General features: G+C 38.9%; 1 protein-coding gene across 1 annotated transcript in view; it reads left to right on the forward strand.

Annotated features, from left to right (window-relative positions):
* Window positions 1–1,680: 1,680 nt before the first annotated feature.
* Window positions 1,681–20,219, forward strand: part of C17H2orf73 (chromosome 17 C2orf73 homolog) — a 29,835-nt gene continuing 11,296 nt past the window's right edge. Inside the window, exons 1-3 of the mRNA XM_010378895.2 lie at window positions 1,681–1,706; window positions 5,511–5,718; window positions 14,350–14,503. Of these exons, the coding sequence (XP_010377197.2) occupies window positions 1,681–1,706; window positions 5,511–5,718; window positions 14,350–14,503 (388 nt within the window). The remainder of the gene's footprint in view (window positions 1,707–5,510; window positions 5,719–14,349; window positions 14,504–20,219) is intronic.

The following is a 20,219-nucleotide window of genomic DNA, read 5'->3' on the forward strand; positions in this document are numbered from 1 at the left end:
TGAAACAGAAATTAGAGGGAATGATAAGGGAGTTGTCTAACCCTCAAGGACATGTGGCAGCATAGTAGATCAAAATAATCAATAAAAATAATGACAAAGCACTTACTAATCATCGGGCCCTGCTCTCAGTACTCTGCCTGTATTAAATCATCACCTCACAACAACCCTAGGTATTTTCCCCATTTTGTGGATGAAAAAAATTGAGGCTCAGAGAGCCTCAAGTGAACTAGCTTGCCCAAGTGAACTAGCTAGTAAGTGGTAGAGCCAGGTTTCAAACACTGACTGCTCCCAGGCCCTAAGCTCCTAATCACAGTGTGATGGTTAGGATAAGACCAGGTAAGCAGGTGGTGGTTAACACAATGCCTAACAAATGCATGGTCCCCTAGTGGAAGCTCAACTGATATTAGTTCCCTCTGCTTTCTGGTTTTCAACCCTCTCACCCCGTATTTATTTACTCATCCACTCCTTACTCACCAAACACACACACACAATGACACACTCACACACAGTCCAGTCTTTAACAACAAAGTCCACACTCAGGTATCTAGGTCACTAGGTGCCAAATCTATACGTACATTCTTCTTCCTGATAGGATTTCAGGTCACATACATAAAATGAGTCCTAGGACCAACCTCTGCTCTCCCCATCACTCTCCAGGGTGAATGTAAATACACACATGAACACTGACTCTGGATTCCAAACATATGCATATGCATAGCCTAGTATAAGGCAGAATTCAACTCCGGACTCTTCGTTTTCCGTTATCCAGGGAAATGCATGAGTTACCAGGACAGATGCCAAAGACTTTTGGCTCTGGTAGTGGAAACTGGGAGGCAATGGTGAAATGAAGTAAGAAACTCCAGGGCCAGAAGGTGGATGCAAGTCAGCAACGGCTTTTCCCAGGAGCTTGCTCTTTTTGGGTAAGTGCTACACGTACAAGCACCAACCCGCTGCGTAAGCCACCCTATTCCGAACCCTGCTCAGGCTGCAACAGATGCACACACTGCAGGAAGCCTCATTTGCAGGAGATGAGTGTTCCCTTGCTCTATTTTAATCCTGGCAGCCCAGCCGAGGAAGGTTTTGTCAGAAATGGTGGAAAAGAGTGACAACCAAGCTTTCTGGAGTAAAGGCTAGGCAACTCAGGAGCAACGAATCACGACTCGCACAGTATTTAATAATTCAAGGGAAAACAAGTATCCTTCCCGCAAGCCCGCACTTTTGCAGCCAGCTTGGGCAGCCGTGGTAGCGCCTGGGCAACGACCTGCCGGGCTCCGGACGGTGGGCGCGGCGGAGACACGAGCAGCGCTGTCCCGCGGCTCCGGAAACAGCCCTTCCCCTATCCTCAAGGGCCAAATCCGTCCTGATAAACACCCCTCCTGGCCCTACAGTGGGAAGGGCAAGTTCAAATGCAGGGCGTCAAGCCCACACGCCTAGAGACCCGGCCAGGCATCCCCGCCCTCTTCGCTGCGCAGTCGCACATGGTGAGCAACAGTCCCCACCAACCCCGATTACTGCGCCTGCGCACTCCAGGGGTGCCCCCACGCCCCTTTCCGAGGCCTAGCGCCTGTCGCTTAGCAACGCGCGAGTCATAGTCGTCGCGCTTTGCGCGCACTTTTCCTGGCAGGGCTGCGTCCCTGTTCTTCCCGGGAGGGTCCTCGCTGCCTGGTCCCGTAGAGGCCCATGGAGGGAAAGAAAGATAAGCATCAGTAAGTGCTGGGGTTTCGTGTCTTATTTCCCCTTCCAAAAACTGTTTTCCTCCTTCAGGGGGAGGCCGGGGTCCAGCACGAACAGTCCAGGCCAAGCTCAAACAGTCCTCTTGCTTCTCTAATTTCCACTTGGCTGAGCGCTTACAACAATAATTTTTAAAACACACCGTTTACTGAGCACATACTGTGTGTCAGGGACTTGACTTGCGTTACTAGGTCTAAAATTCTTGAAGTCATCCACAATTCTCACAATTATTAGCAGATTTTGTAGGCTTTACCTTTAAAATTATCCAGAATCTACCACTGTTCATCACTTTCAGTACTGTCCCCACCCAGTCCCAAGTACCAGCTTCTCTTGCCTGGATGCTGCAACAGCCCTCCAGTTGGTGGCTTTGCTTTTCTCTTACCCCTCTGCAGCCTCCTCAACACAGCAGTTAGAGCGGTCCTTTTACAGCCCAGGTTAGATCGCCGTTCTCCATCCGACATCGTAGAGTAAAAGCCAAGGCTCCTCCAATGGCCTATGGAGTCTACACAACGCGCCCTTTCCCGTTTCTTGCCTCCCTCTGACAGGACTCTGCTACAGCAAACAGGCCTTTCTGCTATCATCTGCAGTGATAAAGACTAACATCAGCAGCACCTGGTTGTTAGGAATGCAAATTTTGGGGACTTCCTACCCCCGAGACACACTGAATCAGAAAGTCTATGGCTGGGGCTCAATAATCTGGCTTCAACCAAGGCATCCAGGTGATTCTGATGTACCTTAAATTGAGACTATTAATCAAGGTAGTACATGCAGCCAGTCAGGAATGATGTGGAGCCAGTGATAACTTCTTCCAAAGCCTGTATTTTTGACCCTAGAACAATGGTTCTCACACTTGAACGTGCATAAGAATCAGCTAAACAACTGGTTAAAACACGTTCCTGGGAACCAGCCCCAGAGATTCTGAGTTTGTAGTACTCACTAAAAACAAGTAAACAAAAAACTAGGTACATAAAGGAAATGGGGCCCATAAATTTGTATTTCTAACAAGGTCACAATTGATGCCAGTGCTGCTACTCCAGTGCCCATACTTTCAGAAGCAGTGTGCTAAGGATGGTTACACTTCTGCTGGGAAGCTTTGGCAATTACAGTTCACTCTGCTGGAATGCTTTTCCCACAAATATCCACTTAGCTCTCTCCTCCCCTCTTTTTTCAATTGCCACCTTCACAGTGCAGCCTCCACCCTACTTAAAAATGCAAACCTACCTCCCACATACATGCACTCCCTTTTCCCATTCCCTATTTTATTATTGTCCTTAGCACTTAACAGACTATGTAATTTACTTTTTCATCTGCCTTTCCTCCATTAGAATGTAAGCTCTATGGGGGCAGGAATTTTTGTTTTGTCACTGCTTTATCATCAGTACCTCCAACAGCACCTGGCATGCAACTCAATAAATATCTGTTGAAACAATGAATTATTCAATGTTATTCTCATATCTCTTACAATAGGCATTGTTCCTATCATGCAAATGAGACAAAGGCTCAGATATGGCAGAACTGGGCTTCCAGTCCCTGTCTGACTCACTTCAGAGCCCATCAGTGTTTTTATCTGTACTTTTCTTCTGGCAAGAGATTGCTAGAATCATATATTTCACGCTTACTTATCAACCCATAGGCATTCATACCACAAGTGCTTAATCAAATGAATTTAACTATATAAGCAAATAGCCCCAGTCCTTTTCTTCAAGGACTTGATCACTACAAGTGTATATTGTTGTATGATAACTATGAGAAACAGGTGGAAAAAACTGATGCCAGAAGCCTACAATAAATTGACCCCAAAGAGTCTACCTTTAAATAAATAATTATATCTCTGGAAAGATAATAGAAAAAGGTTTAGAAGTTTTTTACATTTTACCAGTAATCACTTTTTCCAAATCCTTTGCAGAAAGTAATTTTTAGAAAGAAGGAACTAGAATCCAAGGATTCTGAATGTTGCTTTTATGTGTACTGGAGGGGTGGTTGAGGGTATTCAAACAAAGCCAGAGTAAACAACTCCAGCAGATTCAGCAGAAATATGTAAATATTATAATGGCAGTCCATTTACCTTGGATGAACAGGACACTTTTCCTGATGTCGGGCACGTGATGAATTCAACAATCTACACCTTCATGGAACTTATTGACTAGTAAAGGATATTTGTAGTGCTTACTAAAAACAAGTAAACAGAAAACTAGGTACATAAAAAATTGTGGTGTTAATAAAATAAATGAACAAAGTACTAAAATAGAGAATGCATGTGGCAGGGAAAGGAAATCTAGGAAAAGCTGCTGAGGAGATGGTTTTAAGCTGAGACCTAAATATCCTGAGCCAGCTGTGCTGGGAGCTGGGAAAGAGCTGTCCAGGCAGAGGGAAGAGCATGTGCAGGTGCCGTGAGGGAAAGAGATTGATGTGTCCCTGGAACTGACAGAAGGCAGTCTGGTTGGAGGGTCTTGAGTGAGGTTGAAGAGATTCACTGGGGCAACTCACACAGGACCTTAGAAGTACGATTAGGAGGCAGTATTTTATTGCAAATGAATGGAAAACTACTTGAGGGTTTTAATTGAAAAGCGAAGTGGGCCAGGCACGGTGGCTCACGCCTGTAATCCCACCACTTAGGGAGGCCGAGGCTGGCAGATCACCTGAGGTCAGGAGTTCAAGACCACCCTGGCCAACATGGCGAAACCCTGTCTCTACTAAAAAAACACACACACAAAAGTTAGTCGGGCGAGGTGGTGCGCACCTGTAGTCCCAGCTACTCGGGAGGCTGAGACAAGAGAATCACTTGAACCTGGGAGGCAGAGGTTGCAATGAGCGGAGATAGTACCACTCCTGCCTGGGACAGAGTAAGACTCTGTCTCAAAAAGGAAAAAAAGGAAAATGATGCAATAGAAGAGATGGACCTGGCATTCATTTGAAGGAAGGCAGGTGTTATACTTTAAGGGCTGTGTGTAAGGTTAAACAGTGCTCCCTGTTTTCTCTGTGAATTTGGGGTTTCAATGACTCACCTGCTGTGGGATCACGGCTTTGATTTTAAAAGCTTCTATGTAAAAAGTATTCAAATTCATGTATTTCATTCTTTATTTTTCAAGCAGGTGAATTTTAAAAATACTGCCTTTTATAATTTCAATTTCTCCTTATTTGAAAGGAGAAAAATCTGATAAGCTGTTTCTTCCCATACATTTTTAAAATATTTTATTTTAGTAATTTTCATATTTGTAACAGTGTACTTATTAGTGGCAAAAAATGAAGAGATTTATTTTGACTGCCATATAGTGTTCTTTTCTTGAAAAGATAATAATGGTGCTCCTTTGGTAGCTTTAAGTTTGCCAGACAAGCTTTTGAAAATTAACTGGTTTATCCTAGTCCAGATAGCTGTTTACTAGGTAAAGGGGGGAATAAAGCCATTCTCTTGGTAATAAAACTTTTAAAGAAGATGAGTTAAGTATAGGATGTAACTTGTCCACACACGTAAGTACTGCAAACATGATTTGGAAGCATAATCCCATCACTACTCTTTCTTTACTCCAAGCAAATGAGAGGTGGTGCACTGCACTGGTATGTTATAATGAGTAATCATTATTAACACAAATCCCTTTATCGCTTATATGATTTAGAATTAGAAAATGGCCTCCTACATTTTAATAGCACAAACCCTTTTAACTGTTAATACAGCCTAAATTGTCTTGACTGATGTTTGTAATATATTTAAATCTTATGTAATTTTGACTCAATATTTTAATGGTTACTTGGGTAAATGATTTACTATTTGTGTTTTTCAGACAGCATAAAATAGAGGATGCTGCTATAGCATATGTAACTGAAAATGAAGAAATTAAACATGAAAAAAAACCTGGAAAAAGCATGCAACATTCAAAACCACATGTCGTAAGAGGACGTATATATTATGCTAAATTCATTAACACAAATGCAAGAACATACAACGAACCAGTTCCCTACATAGATCCCAAAAAAGGGCCAGAAATACAGGTTGGACAGATGTTCATTGTATACAAATAGAGATTTAGATTCAGACACTGTTTTACAGAATAATTTGGTCACAGACTATAAAGGATGAGACACATCTCAGAGTAGTACTTATCATAATCCAATAGTTAAAAGCAGTAACCTGGAACTATTTTGGCACATGACTTTTACATATAAATAATACAGATACAGGGAGGGAATCTAAGTAATTGTTTCCCTAGATTGGGTCAGATTATTGCCACGAAGTAGTGCTTTGGGGTTACTAAAGAAATTTCATGTATATATTGTATTTACAATATATATTCTAATATAAAAATGTCCCATGATACTCAGTAATTCACATACCTTCTGTAAAATAATAATCATTTATTAAAAGCATATGAAGTTCTAAGAATGAGCTAAGTGTTTTATATATATTCTTTAATCTCTACAATTTTTATGAAGTCTTATTGGAAATAGTTTACAGATAACACATATTCCGATGAGGTTAATTAACATATCTGAGATTAAGTAATAAGCAAATGTCACAGTCATATTTCTGACCCAGGGCTATTGGTTTAGCCAAACCACACTTCATTGACTGTACCATGCTAAAAATATTCCCCTACATTTTTTATAAAGTCAGGTTTGTTGCAGTACAATTTATTGTATTAGTTTCCTATTGCTCATCTTAAAAATTTTCACAAACTTAAAAGATGGTTGAAAGCAGCACATATTTATTCTCTAGCTTAGAACTCCAAAATCCATCTCACTGGCTGTTGCCAGGCCTAGTTCTTTCTGTAGGCTCTAAGGGTGGATCAGTTTCCTTGCCTTTCCCAGCTTCTAGTGGCTGCCCACGTTCCTTAGTTTATGGCACCTTTTTGTTCAAAGTCAGCAACACAGCATCTTCAAATCTTTCTCTGACCCACTCTCCTGACTCTCTCTTATAAGGACCCTTGTGATTAGATTGCACCCACCCAGATAATTCGGGATAATCTCCCCATCTCAAGATCCTTAATCACATCTGCAAAGTCCCTTTGCCATGCAAGGTAGCATTCACAGATTTGGGGATTAAAACATGAACAATCTTTAGGGACAGAAGGAGGGAACATTATTATACCTACCCTTACACAGTAAATTAGTTACCCTTGTAGTGTATAATTCTCTGAATTTTGGTAAAAGTGTAGTCATGTTACTCCATCACAGTCAAGCCATGAATCATTTCCATCACCCTCAAAGGTTCCCCTGTGCCCTTTTGTGGTCATCCCCTTCCTCTACTCAAACAGCCACTGATCTGTTTTCCATAGTTTTGCCCTTTCCAGAAAGTCATGTTAATGGAATTATACAGTATGTAGCTTATTGAACCAGTCTTTCAGAATAAAGCATTTGGGATTTGTCCATGTTACTGTAGCATGTCACTAGTTCATTCCATTTTGTTGCTGCAACACACTTGCTGTGTGACTTTGGGCAAGTCATGCTAAGCTTCAATTTCCTAATTTATATAATTAGGATAGTAGTTGTCCCTCATGGCATTTTTGTGGGAATTAAAATATTTTTGTCAGTTACTGTTCTAGACACTAGAGATAGAGCAGTGAACAAAGTAAATGGGGGAAAAATCCTGTCCTTACATAGCTTACATTTTAGTGAGGGAATAGGTAAGTAAGCTGTATTTGAATGTTATATGGTAGTAAGGGCGGCATGCAAGGCAGGATAAGGAATGCTGCAGGCAGAGCTGCAATTTTAAATTGGTGGTCAGAGAAGGCTTCACTGAGCGACATTTGAGTGAAGACCTGAGGGAGAGTGAGGGAATGAGCATGTAGGGACTTGGCAGAAGAGCATTCATAATGCACAAAGGAAGCACTCACTAGACATTAGCTCTTAGTGGCAGCAGAATCCTAATCTACTGCTCTTTGCAGTGATGGGGACTCATTTGCAGCTGAGAGCAGGATTCTATGAGAGAAGACCTAGTACAGTTGGAAAAGGAAATGTGTACCATCTAAATGGTCTCAGATCACTGTGCCAATGTCAGCCTCCTCCTACTCCACTTCTTTCCTCATCTCTCTGTGTGTTAGGTATAGTGATTTAACATTTAGATGGAGATTGCTTTTTGTGAGCTCTCTTCATACTGATAACATCTGTTCTTGTCATAGACAGCACACCATGGTGTGAATGTGAGATCTTCTTGGGGTAGGAATTCCTGTGGTTAAATGTACTTTAATTTCATGAACTAAACCCTTTTAAGGGCCATATTGAGAGTACTTCATTTTGTACATTTGCTTATGCTCTCATACCAATTATTTCAGATTTTAAAGAAATCAATTGTTATTGTTAGACCAGACCTACACTGGGGAAATTAATTTGGTCCCAAAATCCAGATTAGTGAAGTTCTTACATTTCTTATAAAGGCTCATGAATGACTCTGAGCTCTAGTTCAGGGCTGAATTTAAAACTGTTCACTGAACTCATCCTTACATTGGCAGTACTAAGAAAAAGAAGCTGGTTTGAGAATAGAAATATGAAACATAAAAGTTTAAAAACTTTATCCCAACTAATTTTCTCTTACTTCTTACTCTATCGGTATGTTGGAAAAAAAATGAACAAAGGTGTTAAGAGCTACTATCCGCAAGACTAGGTGACAGGGCAGTAGTAGAATCATTATTAGCGCTGGGCCTTTAAGAGATGGTGAAAGTGAGTTTGAGATGAAGAGCTCAAATAAGGGAAGCTGTCCATGAATACTAATGAGCAGAGTTACAGAGGAAGACTGAAGATACCACTGAGTTACAAGCATGTCTGATTTGGGTGTGGCAGGAAGGGAAAGTTTATATTTTAAAAACATAGCCTGGGCAACATGGTGAGACTGCATTTATACAAAAAAAAAAATTTTTTTTTAAATAGCTGGGTGTAATGGTGTATGCCTGTGGTCCCAGCTACCTGAGAGGCTGAGGCAGGAAGATTGCTTCCACCTGGGAGGTCAAGGCTGCAGTGAGCTGTGTTCACGCCATTGCACTCCAGCCTGAGTGACAGAGTGAGACCCTGTCTCAAAAAGAAAGAAAATAGGCTGGGCACAGTGGCTCACACCTGTGATCCCAACACTTTGGAAGGCCAACGCAGGAGGATAACTTGTGCCCAGGGGTTTGAAATCTGCCTGGGCAACATAGTGAGACCCATCTCTACAAAAATAAATAAATAAATAAATAAATAAATAAATAAATAAATAAATAAATAAATAGCCAGGTGTGGTAGCAAGCCTCCGTAGTCCCCACTACTTAGGAGGCTGAAGCAGGAGGATGGCTTGAGCTCAGGAGTTCAAGGCTGCAGTGAGCAATGATCATGCCACTGTACTCCAGCCTGAGCAACAAAACAAGACCCTATCTCTAAAAACAAATTTTAAAATAATAAAATAAAAAACAAAAACAACAATGAACCTTAAATCTACTCATTTCTAAGTATCCAAGGATGAATAAAGAACATATATTTCACATATTTGTAAACTGTTCCTTTAAGATGACAGGTTTCTTTTTAAAGGTTAGCTTGGTTAAGAAAAAAACGGGTTGACAGTAATGCTGTCTTTATAAGAGTAAAGAATATAAACTTGCCTAAATATTTCAAATGACACCTGTTGTTTTATGTGTTTTGCTAAGATAGTATCTTTAGGATGCAACACGAGATTGGTTGGTTTTATTTATTTACAAGATTTTTAAGATTTCTTACATTTCTACCTAGGAACATAAAATTGAGGATGCTAGAAAAAGTAAGAAGTTGTTTTAGCTCAGTCACTTCCAAAGAAAACTGGTTTGATTGTCTTGTATTTTTGGCTGGGTGAGGTGGCTCATGCCTGCTATCCCAGCACTTTGGGAGGCCAAGGTGGGCAGATCACGAGGTCAGGAGTTCGAGAGCAGCCTGGCCGGCATGGTGAAACCCCATCTCTACTAAAAATACAAAAAATCAGCCGGGCATGGTGGTGCATGCCTGTAGTCCCAGCTATTTGTGAGGCTGAGGCAGGAGAATTGCTTGAACCTGGCAGGCACAGGTTGCAGTGAGCCAAGATCATGCCACTGGACTCTAGCCTGGGCAACAGAATGAGACTCCGTCTCAAGAATAAAACAAAATAATTTTTAAATATTGGTACTTTAAAAGAGATAGTATATACTAGGTTGGTATTTTCAAAAATTTATTTTTCAGAGCACTGACCCTTGTCTACATGCTTGACAAAATAAATTTGCAAAGTCAAATACGTTTTGGAAAACCTGTATTTTTATAAACCTTTCTCAGAGCTTCACAATTCACATTGGTGTATAAAGGTTCTGAGAAATCTTGTGATAAACTTATTTAGCTTTGTTTTTCTCACTATTTCCCAAAGTTATTTAACTGTGGACACCTCTTTTGTATAACACCTATTAATATGCTGGAGAACTAGTGTTCCACAGAACACAATTTTCGAATTTTTTTATGGAGGGGTACATCATGAACTGCTTAAAAACATTTGTTTAAGCACTCATAACATCTATAGCAAAATAGAGGTGAATTTAGGTACAGTGTAACCAATGTGACCTTAGCTGCCCTAGTGTCTGTGATAGTACTTCAGTTTTTTAAAGCCACTGAGCTCTACCAACAAAATGTGATTGTTTATGTATAGGTTTTGTCAAAAGCCCACATTTCCTTGGGAATCCACAAAGTATGATTTTATGTTCCACAGATGACCACCACCAGCCATCTTGGCTAGGCCACTGTGGCTGTGGAGCTTGGCTTATGACCTCTTACATTCGCTTAACTGGTTTCTCTAGGATACTTCACTTGCTTTTATTACTTCTCCTCTGAGGATTCTCCCTTAATTTCCCAAAGAATGGAAAATAGGTAATCTTTCCTAGAACATCTATGAAAGCTTAGGGGTACTAGGAGTATAACATAGAGACTGCCTTGCACTGGCTTCCAAATGTGACTAAGGGACCCACAGTGCAACAGCTACTGGCCTTCCCAGAGCTGCGGGTTAGAAGAAGCCCCGTCATCAGGAATCTCCAAGCACCTCCTGACCATGGAGCCCAGTGACTATCATCCTGGGGCAGGAAAGAAGACAGGCCTTAGACTGGGAGGGATAACTCCTCTCTGGGTCCAAAGTTTGAGTTAGGCAAAACCCCCTCAACAATCTGCAAGATATGGTCTGTTGCCCAGTGCCTAGACAAAGCCATCACGCTAGGTAACTTCCCAGCTTATTTTGTCATAAGTAACTGTGTTAACCCCGCACAATCCAATATAAGTGATGGTACACAGAGCAGTAAATTTTGTGTTAGTCTTTCCTTTCAGTATGAGATGAAGATAAAAACAAGCCTCCATCTATCTCTTTCCTTAATCTCATAATCTTTTATGAGTAAATGTTTGGACCAAAAAGGCATGCACATGTTACATGGGCACATACGCACTCTCACTCTTCCAGGAACAAACCAAACTTTTTAGGCATAAGGAAGACTATCCAGAAACATGAAAGATAACTTTTTTTTTGGACTGTAAGATTTCACTCAGCTAAAGTGAAGATGCATCCAATTTCTAACACTCATCAGAACACTTTCACAAACTGCAGAGTCTTAAAGTCACCAATCACATTTTAGGAAAAACTGTTCTCTATTTCCTTTATATTTGTGAAACAAAGACCATTTTGGCAAAACTCTCAGTTTAAAAGAAGTTTGCTCAAAAGATGAAATTATCTCTCTGCGTTAAGCGTAACTTTGCATTACACTTTTAAGAAAAAATTATAGCCAGGCATGGTGGCTTATGTCTATAGTCTCTGCTACTCAGGAGGCTAAGGTGGGAGGATCACCGGAGTCCGGGAGTTTGAGGCTGCAGTGAGTTGTAATCGCACCACTACACTCCAGCTTGGGTGATGGAGGGAGACCCTGTCTCAAAAAAATAATAACAACAAATAATAATAATTAAAGCCCATCAGCCATTTCCTAGTGGTTTGCTCATCCCAGAGTCATTTTTCCAGTAACTTGAATATTAGCAGAATAAGTTTTTGATCAACAAAAGTAGATGATATAAAGTGTTTGTGCATGCTTTACAATCTTATCATAGAGGAAATTTCTCAGGATACTTGCTGCTATGGTTTGAATGTTTGTCCCCTCCAAACTCATGTTGAAATGTAATTTCCATTGTAACTGTATGAAGAGGTGGGACTCTTTAAGAGGCGATTAGGTCATGAAAGCTCCACCCACAGGAGTGAAATGAATGCCATGATAAAAGGGCAAGTTTGGTCCCCTCTTGCCCTCTTTTTGCCCTTCTGCCTTCCACCATGTGAGGATGCAGTGTTCAAGGTGCCATCCTAGAATCATAATTACCAAACCTGCCAGTGGCTTGATGTTAGACTTCCCAGCCTCCAGAACTGTGAGACAGTAAATTTCTGATCCTTGTAAATTACCCATTCTAAGGTATTCTGTTATAGCAGCACAAAACAGACTAAGACATGCACTTTGAGCCTCTGTTTTCACTTCTTCAATAATTTAATGTGGTTTGTCCTTACCTGGTTTTGCATTCCACAGCCGGTTTGATACAGCAGTGCAGCACAGAAATTAGAAGTGTGCACAAAGAGTTGAGGGTTTGAATTGTGGCAGTGCAGCAGTCTGCTAGTGATATACCTTGGGGAAGTTACTTAATCTCCTGGCAGTTTTCCCATCTGTAAAGTGGGTGTGCCTGCCTCATAGAATTGTGATGAGCATAAGACAAGACCTATAAATCCTAGACCTTGGGGCATAATAAGCACTATTATAACTGTGAAGTGGAGTGGATAAGAGCTGCCAGAAGCAGGCGCTCTGACAACAGTAGGATGTAATTATTTTCAGCCAGATAGTGAGAAGACACCATCTGTTTAGTAATCTGTTCTAGAATTTTCCTAGGATCTGCATCAAGTAGTCTTAATTTTTAAAATTCACCTTTTAGCCCATTCTGAAAAATGAAGCATTAGCCAATCTATTCTCCAAAATGCACTAGTTCCTAAATTTCTGTGATCTCTGCAGAAATTACCCCTAGTTACAATTACCAGTTATTCCATTACTCCTGCTTAATAGTTGTCATTGGCCTAAAAACTGGCACTCTTATAAACTGACAAAGTGAAGTCCAACTCTCTCCTCAGCTCTTCAGGGCTTAGTTCTTTGGTACATGTTCATCCCATCTTTTTCAAGTTAACCATAATTTTCCTTAACAACCTCAAGTTGAGTAGTTCTGACTTTCCTGCACAAGATTCTTCTCTCCAAATGGTTAGCCGGAACACAAAAGATAACCTTTTATGGGGCTGTAGGATTTCACTCAGCTATGAACAATTTTTCTAGAAAACCTATTTTTGCTGCCTTTGACAATTTTATAAATTATAAATTTATACAAATTTATAAATTTATAAATTTCTTCCAAGTTTCTTGACAATCTTCTGACAAGCTGACTCCATTAATTATTTTTAAATCTAATGTTGTATATGTCTTTTATACATGCCTGTCTTTTTAGAAACTAAGCTCATTTAAGAGCTGACTCCCTATGCAGCCACATAGGCTTTTTTTTTTTTTTTTTTTTTAAAGAAACATCTCCCTTTTTGCATCAATGTAGTCCCAATTGTATTGTCAGAATTTTACCTATTAGAATTGCATATTCATCCCCCTTGAATCATAGTTTAGAAGTCTTTGGCTATGGAATCATAGTTGATTTTTTAAAAGGCAGACTTGCTTCCTTATAGCCCACGGTAGGTGTTTGATTATACCGAAAGTTACTTTCATACCCTAATTGTATTCCGTGAACTCCTAAGTGTCATGGGTTTCTCAAGGGTTTTCTTACTACCACCTAACAACCAGTTTTAAAATATTTGGTCAGAATTAAGTTGACTAACAGTTCCCCTCTGTACTCTCTGAACTTCCAAGAAATCAAATTGTCATACAGGCTAATGAAGAATCTTTCAGTTTTCCCTTTCTTGTATACTTAGGTTTTAGTACCAAAATTCAGTAACATTGGAGAGATTTCCCCTTAAAACAAAGTTTATCAAACTGAGTCATTAGTGAACCATAAATCATTGAGTTGGAGTCAGCAATGTGAAATGAAATAGGAAAGCAATAAAATAGAAGAGAAAAATAGCTGAGCACACTGCATATAGTAAGAATAAGTATTTTGTGAAACTTTTGTTTCAGTTTTATGTATGTGTAGCATTGTGCGCTCTTGTATGACATAAAATATATCTCATGGTACAGGTTAGGGACTAAAAACTCTAAAAACCCCATTTTTAGATGATAATACATTATTTGTATTGTCATAATGAAAAGTTTAGAACATAATTTTTTAGATTAAATATTTAAATATATACATACATGTGTACATATATAATAAAATTATAGTACAAAACAAATACAGCTATTTTGTTGATTTTTACCATTTTTTTTTTGTTGATGGAAGGTAGCTTAAGAATTTAGCAGCTGTATTTTAGCTAAAAATACATGACAACTCATTTTTCAGTGCCTTCAAAGAAATACATTTTTGTAAAAAGATATTTCTAGATTTCAGAATTCCACATTAGTACCAGGATATCCACTAACTTGTTAAAGTGAATTACTGAATATCCATAGACATCAAGCAATAAATGAAAATGCCCTACAGTATCCAATATTGTGTTTCCAATTATTTTCTATGAAGGGTGACTGGTGGTCACATGGTAAAGCACTGGAACCTATCTTCCTACCACCTTATGACTCTAAGAGCACCCAGAGGAGTGACTTCCAAAAACCAGCGTGTCCACTGGTTTTGCCAGTCAAACACAGCAAGATGCAAAAGCCTTCTTGTGGAATAGGTAAGGTTTTGCAGTGGCAAAAACCTTTTTTGTTATCTCAAATTATTGCTGTCAAAACTAAGATGTATTAGATGTCCTGACACCTCCTGAAAAAGTTACGTCTTTACAGAAGTTGAAAATACACACACAGCAAGTGCAGCCCTTGGGAAGTTTGTTATTTCTTCCTAGTGGACAGTTTGTCTCCTAACAGTTAATGTGACATAATGAAAATTGTACTGGTCATTAATAACACTAGCCTCAAAGTCAGAAACTTAGTAGCATTCTGCTGGTTGTTGCCACCACATTTTAATAGTTATAACTATTGTCACTTCAAAGAAGGTAGTTGATGAAGGGGGCTATTAGATAATCTGTAACAGTGACCTGTCATTTAGAAAGATAATAAAGTTTCCACTTCTGGTTCAGGATAGTAGACTGAGCACACATACCTATGTTTTCTGCCTTCCAAGACCCTATTACTATAAATAGTAGCAAAGCAATAAACTTCTAAGGGTGAAGATAATAGAAGGAAGAACTTTCTGGAATGTAGAAAAGACTAGAAGCCTACTGACAGATAAAAGAGAATAAGGAAGCAATAGCTAGAAGGAGATACACAAAGAAGAGACAATCTGCCTGGCCAAAGCCCTGACTGAGCTACATGCTGAGCCAGCAGGCATAGTGGAAAGCAAAACTGAAAAGTGAGTAGGAGACAGAGTTACTTCAAAGCCTATCCCTTAAATAAAGGCTCCAGTCATGAGCACTCCATCCTATCCCAACATTAAGACTACTAGAGCACAGTGTCTTAGCCAGATGTCAACTACCACACCAGTTATTTCAGTAAATCAAGTTGATCCCCCCATCCCCTTCTTATGAATGGACAACCAAAGATTAGAATTATGCCAATTAAAAAAAAAAGATTTGGAGGATAAAGGCAGGGAAATATCACAGAGCATAAAACAATAAAACAAAGACTTCAAAAATGAGAAGGAAAGCAAAATAGAGGATCTGTTTGGGAAATCCAACTTTTCTGGAGCTCCAGAAAAGAGAAGAGTAAAAATAAAGGTAGATAATTAGCAAAACATAACATTTCTTGAGCACATACTATTTGCCAGGCACTTTATGGAGCTTTCTGAATAGTAACTCATTTAATTCCCACATGAACTCTATGCAACATAATAGTGTAGTAATACTATTAATATTCTTATTTGTCAGATAAGAAAGTGTAGGGAGGCAAAATTTTACCTCTACCCTCTTGAGTGTTTTTGGCTGGGCTTGAGAATTAAATTGACACAAAGATCAACAGGAGAAAAGCATACAAATTTATTTAATACAAGTTTTACATAGCAGGGGAGCCTTCATAAGGAAATGAAGACCCAAAGACGCAGAAACAACACAAATACTAAATTGGACAAAGAGTAGAAAATTATAAAAATGGGACAAGGCAAAGGACTTTGGGCTAGGGTAATTGGGTAGAGAAGTGACTAGGAAGATAAGGGTGAGTTGAACAGGTTTATTTGTCTAGATTTCCCCTCACCTCAAATTCCTGTGCTTGATGATAAGAATGATGCTTTTCTTCTGGTATAGGAGGATATCTTTTACACAGGAATTTCATCTGCTTTTGAGAAAGAGAAGGAAGGTCAGACTGTTTTTCTTGCATCTGCTGTTTTTCAAGTGCCTTTAACTCAATACAGTCAATAATGCCAGAGTGGCATTTTAGAGTGGCATGTTCTGAACTCCTTTGGAAGCAAGCGTGGAGTTGAAATAATGTGCCCAAGGCTACACAGTGAGTAATTGGCACTTGCACCCAGCTAACCTGACTCCAGTACATATACTCTTAACCAGTACTGTACAGTACTCTACACAACCTCTAAAGTAGTAAGAAAGTTTCCCTACATAAAATGCATTAAAAGGGTCTACTGAGTGCTTCTAAGTATGAAGGGGTAGAAGATGCATACCCTACATATCATTACAAAATTGCAAAACAATCATCAACAGAAGATTCTAAAAGTTTCCATAAAGGGACAGAAAAATAAGCCACCATCTAAGAAGTAAGTATCAGCATGGAATCAGGCAGCACTGATGCAAGAGTACAATGGAGTTAATATCTTCAAAGTTCTCAGGGGAAATACTTTTTGACCTAGAAAAGGGAATTTATTTGGCATGGATACTAAACCATTTTTTTTCAAGTGGCACTGGGCATTACACCCACTGAGAAGGAAATGAAGTCCTGGCACAACATTTGACCCTTAAATGAACAAGATGTATGTAATTATGTAATACTATGCATGCTGTTTAGTAGTTTTCAACTTTTAGGCTCAATCTATAGACACAAGTTTAAATGTGGTTACAGAACAGAATGCATCTTAGCATCTTTAATAAGAAAAGTAAGTGCACAACGATAGAAGATGAGAAGTAGAAGAGAAGAAGGGTGCTAACATCATTATTTGCGATATAGGTAACCAAGAGATACTATCCAGTGGGGGTGAAACAAGGAATAGATGTTTAAGGTGAAAGGTCAAAGGAACCAGTCTAAAAACCAAATTTCTCTAACCCTGGCTTCTTTACTGAGCTTCAAGTTCACGTATCCAAACACCTACTTAACATCTCTTGGATGGCTAGTCACCTTCTCAAACTTGATATGGCTGGAATAGAATGCTTCATTTCCCCCATCCAAACTTACCCCCACGAGTCTTCTCCATCTCAGTGAATGCCACCTCCACTCTCCCACCAGGTGCTCACGTTTTGATAAGCTAGAAGGCATTCTAAAACTCTCTCCTTTTGCTCCCTGCCCCTACATTCAATCCATCAGCAAATCGTGACACCTCTATCTCCAAAACAGACCCCAAATCTACTCCTTTCCATCTTCACTGTAAGCAATGCAGTATAGCCGCTATTACCCCACTTGCTTTCTTCCTCCTCTGTATGTGTTTTCTGCAGCATTGTCAAAGGATCTTTTTTAAAAAAAACAAATGATATTCTCCTCCTTTAGATTCTCCAGTTACTTCTCACTGTTCACAGAATAAATTTCAAATTCCTCGCTATGGCCTAGACAGCCCTTTCTGATCTGTCAAATTTACCTGCATTATCTTCTATTGCTCATGTGAGGATTTAGAGACAGAGAATATAACTCAGACCAAGGAGGTAGAGACACTCTCTGAAAGTCAAGCTTGTTTCCAAACCAGATTTATGTCTATGTACTTGTTACTGTATTTCCATATTTTAATTACATATTCTTGTGAGTTAAAATCTGAGTAAGAAAACAGTTGTTTCTATAAAACATTCAAAGTTGAATGTGCAGACTTGATAAAAGGTCAATTGCTAACTTTAAAAAATGCTAATTAGGTATAGGCAAAATAACAAAGAGGAGTTGGACTTAATTTTTAAAATCTTGAAGGATTCTGCACTCATTTTGCTTGAAATGTGTCTTTACGTTTCATTCTGTGTCAAAGAAACTGGAAGTGATGCATTAGAAGCATGGTTTGCACAAGAAACACAAAGTGGAATTCCAATCAGTGGACACCTCCTCAAAGAAAATGGCTTGGCATGCCAATAAAAATTTGATGAACTGGTTAAAATATGTATCTACATATGGCATATGATTTTTTGCTTTAACTTTCTTTGGTAGCCAACCAGTCCTTTCCATATAAGAAGCAGTTATGGTACTTTCCTACTCCAGTTGAAGGGATGTAGAAGAGTGGTGAAAGATGATACTGGAGAGATGGGCTTTGTTCTGGGTTCATAAGGCAGGGCTCAGTCATTTCATAAGGGATCCCCCAAAATCAGGGTCTGTAGATCTACTTAATTTGCCCAGAGAGAAATCCTCCAAACCTCTGCCTAGGACGGAGGACAGAAAATCCAGGAGTCCCTTAAAAGCAGTCCTCTGCAACATCACCTTGTCCCCCTGCCCCACGCTCCCTGCCTCAGAGGCATCTGAGGCCTCCCGATTCCGGGGCACTCCTAGAATGCTGTGGCATGAATTGGCTTAATTTTTACCCCACCCTCTTCCCCATAGCACTTAACTTCCAGTTTTCTGTAGTTTACTTGAGTCTATTGCTACTTATCCATCTGTTTTCCAGCTTCCAAATTTGTTAACATCTTCACTCCCATTTAGTTTTTTCCTTAAGGATGTAAGCCCTCTTAAATTTCTGTAGTGTGATTGTACTGGGGCTTGGGGAAGGAATGGGGGAAATGCACGCTGAATTTGCCATGTTTAACTGGAAATCACGGCAACTTTGTCACTATCAATACTCCTTTTATAATATTGGTTCAGTATTAAACTTAGTACTGTGTGAACCTGAACCCATTAAATTTAATCATCCTGTTTTGCTCAATTTGTGAAGTGAGAATAATTCCTACTTTGCAGGATTGTTGTGAGAAACAACATGTAAAGTGCCTAACACAGTGTTTGCTACATAGTAGACAATAAATGGTAACTGCTTCTATTATCAATAATTGCATTGTACTACGTTGTGCGTTGAGTTGAAATTTAACTTGAGAATCTGGCATGGTTCTCTCTCTCTGTTCTTTTATTGGTATTTCTTTTTCTCGCTCTGTTCTTCTGTTGGCATTTCTCACTGCCAAGTTCATTATTGTATCCTAGTGTCTAGAACAGTGCCCAGATTCAATAAATATTAGCTAAATGATAATTATACATTCTTCAATAAAGTCATAATGTAAAGTAACATATACTACATAATATAGGCCTGCAATTTATTCATATTTTAGGTATTTGGATATTAGATGAAAATGATTTTTAAAAAATGTTTTAATGTGACATTTAAAAATATGTATATAAACTAATCTATATGTGCCAGATTTTTAACTATAAGTATATGAACATAGAAAAATGTGCATATAAATATGCACTAATACCAATTAAAAGTCATCTCATAGTCATTCTGTTCCATCAGCCCACTTAATTACGCCTGGACTTTGGCATTTCAGCAATGTTATCTTGTGCCGATAATTCAAAGCACCCTTTATGTCTTCTACCACACACAATTTCCTGGCTGCCATCCACAGTCAGTTAACAAATGGCTATGCTCCATCATATTTGAGCGCCTGTAAGAGTAAGTGTTCACATTTGGTTTTATATAATAAAACTTTATAAATTGGAAAGCCTAATCTAATTTGTGAATGGGGTATTTTGTACCTAAATAGAACCTTGCTGATTATCAACAACTTGATACTTCAGTGTTCTTTTGAATTGCAAATTCAGATATAGTGGTAAAATTCATTTTCTAAAATAGGTTTTAGTTTGTGTTGCTTCTTTTGCACCAAAATGTAACATAACATTTTTTTTGCTAGTTATGCTTTTTTCTTTTTACTGTATTTTGAAAATCTATACTATTATTTTTATATTGTCTTTTTATATAAGATCAGAATATTGAGAAGAGTGGGATTTAAGAGAAAAATATTACTGATGAATGATCTTTAAGCAGACACAAAGAGTTAAGAAAAGAACATTTCTCAAAGTAAAACTGCTAAGTTCTCACCAATATAAGAAGCAAATTGTATGTTTGAATAAATCCTGGCTTTGTTGATAAAATATAAATGGTTAGATAGCAACTTGTTTAGAAAATTCTAATTTTAATTAGATCAAGTTTCCAAGAAACAGAGAGTGGATTTCAAACATTCTTCATGGACTTTGCCTTATTTTTTGCAGTTCTCATCTAACAAGGCTTCTTTCAAGTAATTACTCTGGCTACAATTTGAATTCTTAAGTAGAGTAACCACTAAG

Source organism: Rhinopithecus roxellana, chromosome 17 (genome assembly GCF_007565055.1).
Source record: "Rhinopithecus roxellana isolate Shanxi Qingling chromosome 17, ASM756505v1, whole genome shotgun sequence".
Classification (NCBI taxonomy): Eukaryota; Metazoa; Chordata; class Mammalia; order Primates; family Cercopithecidae; genus Rhinopithecus; species Rhinopithecus roxellana.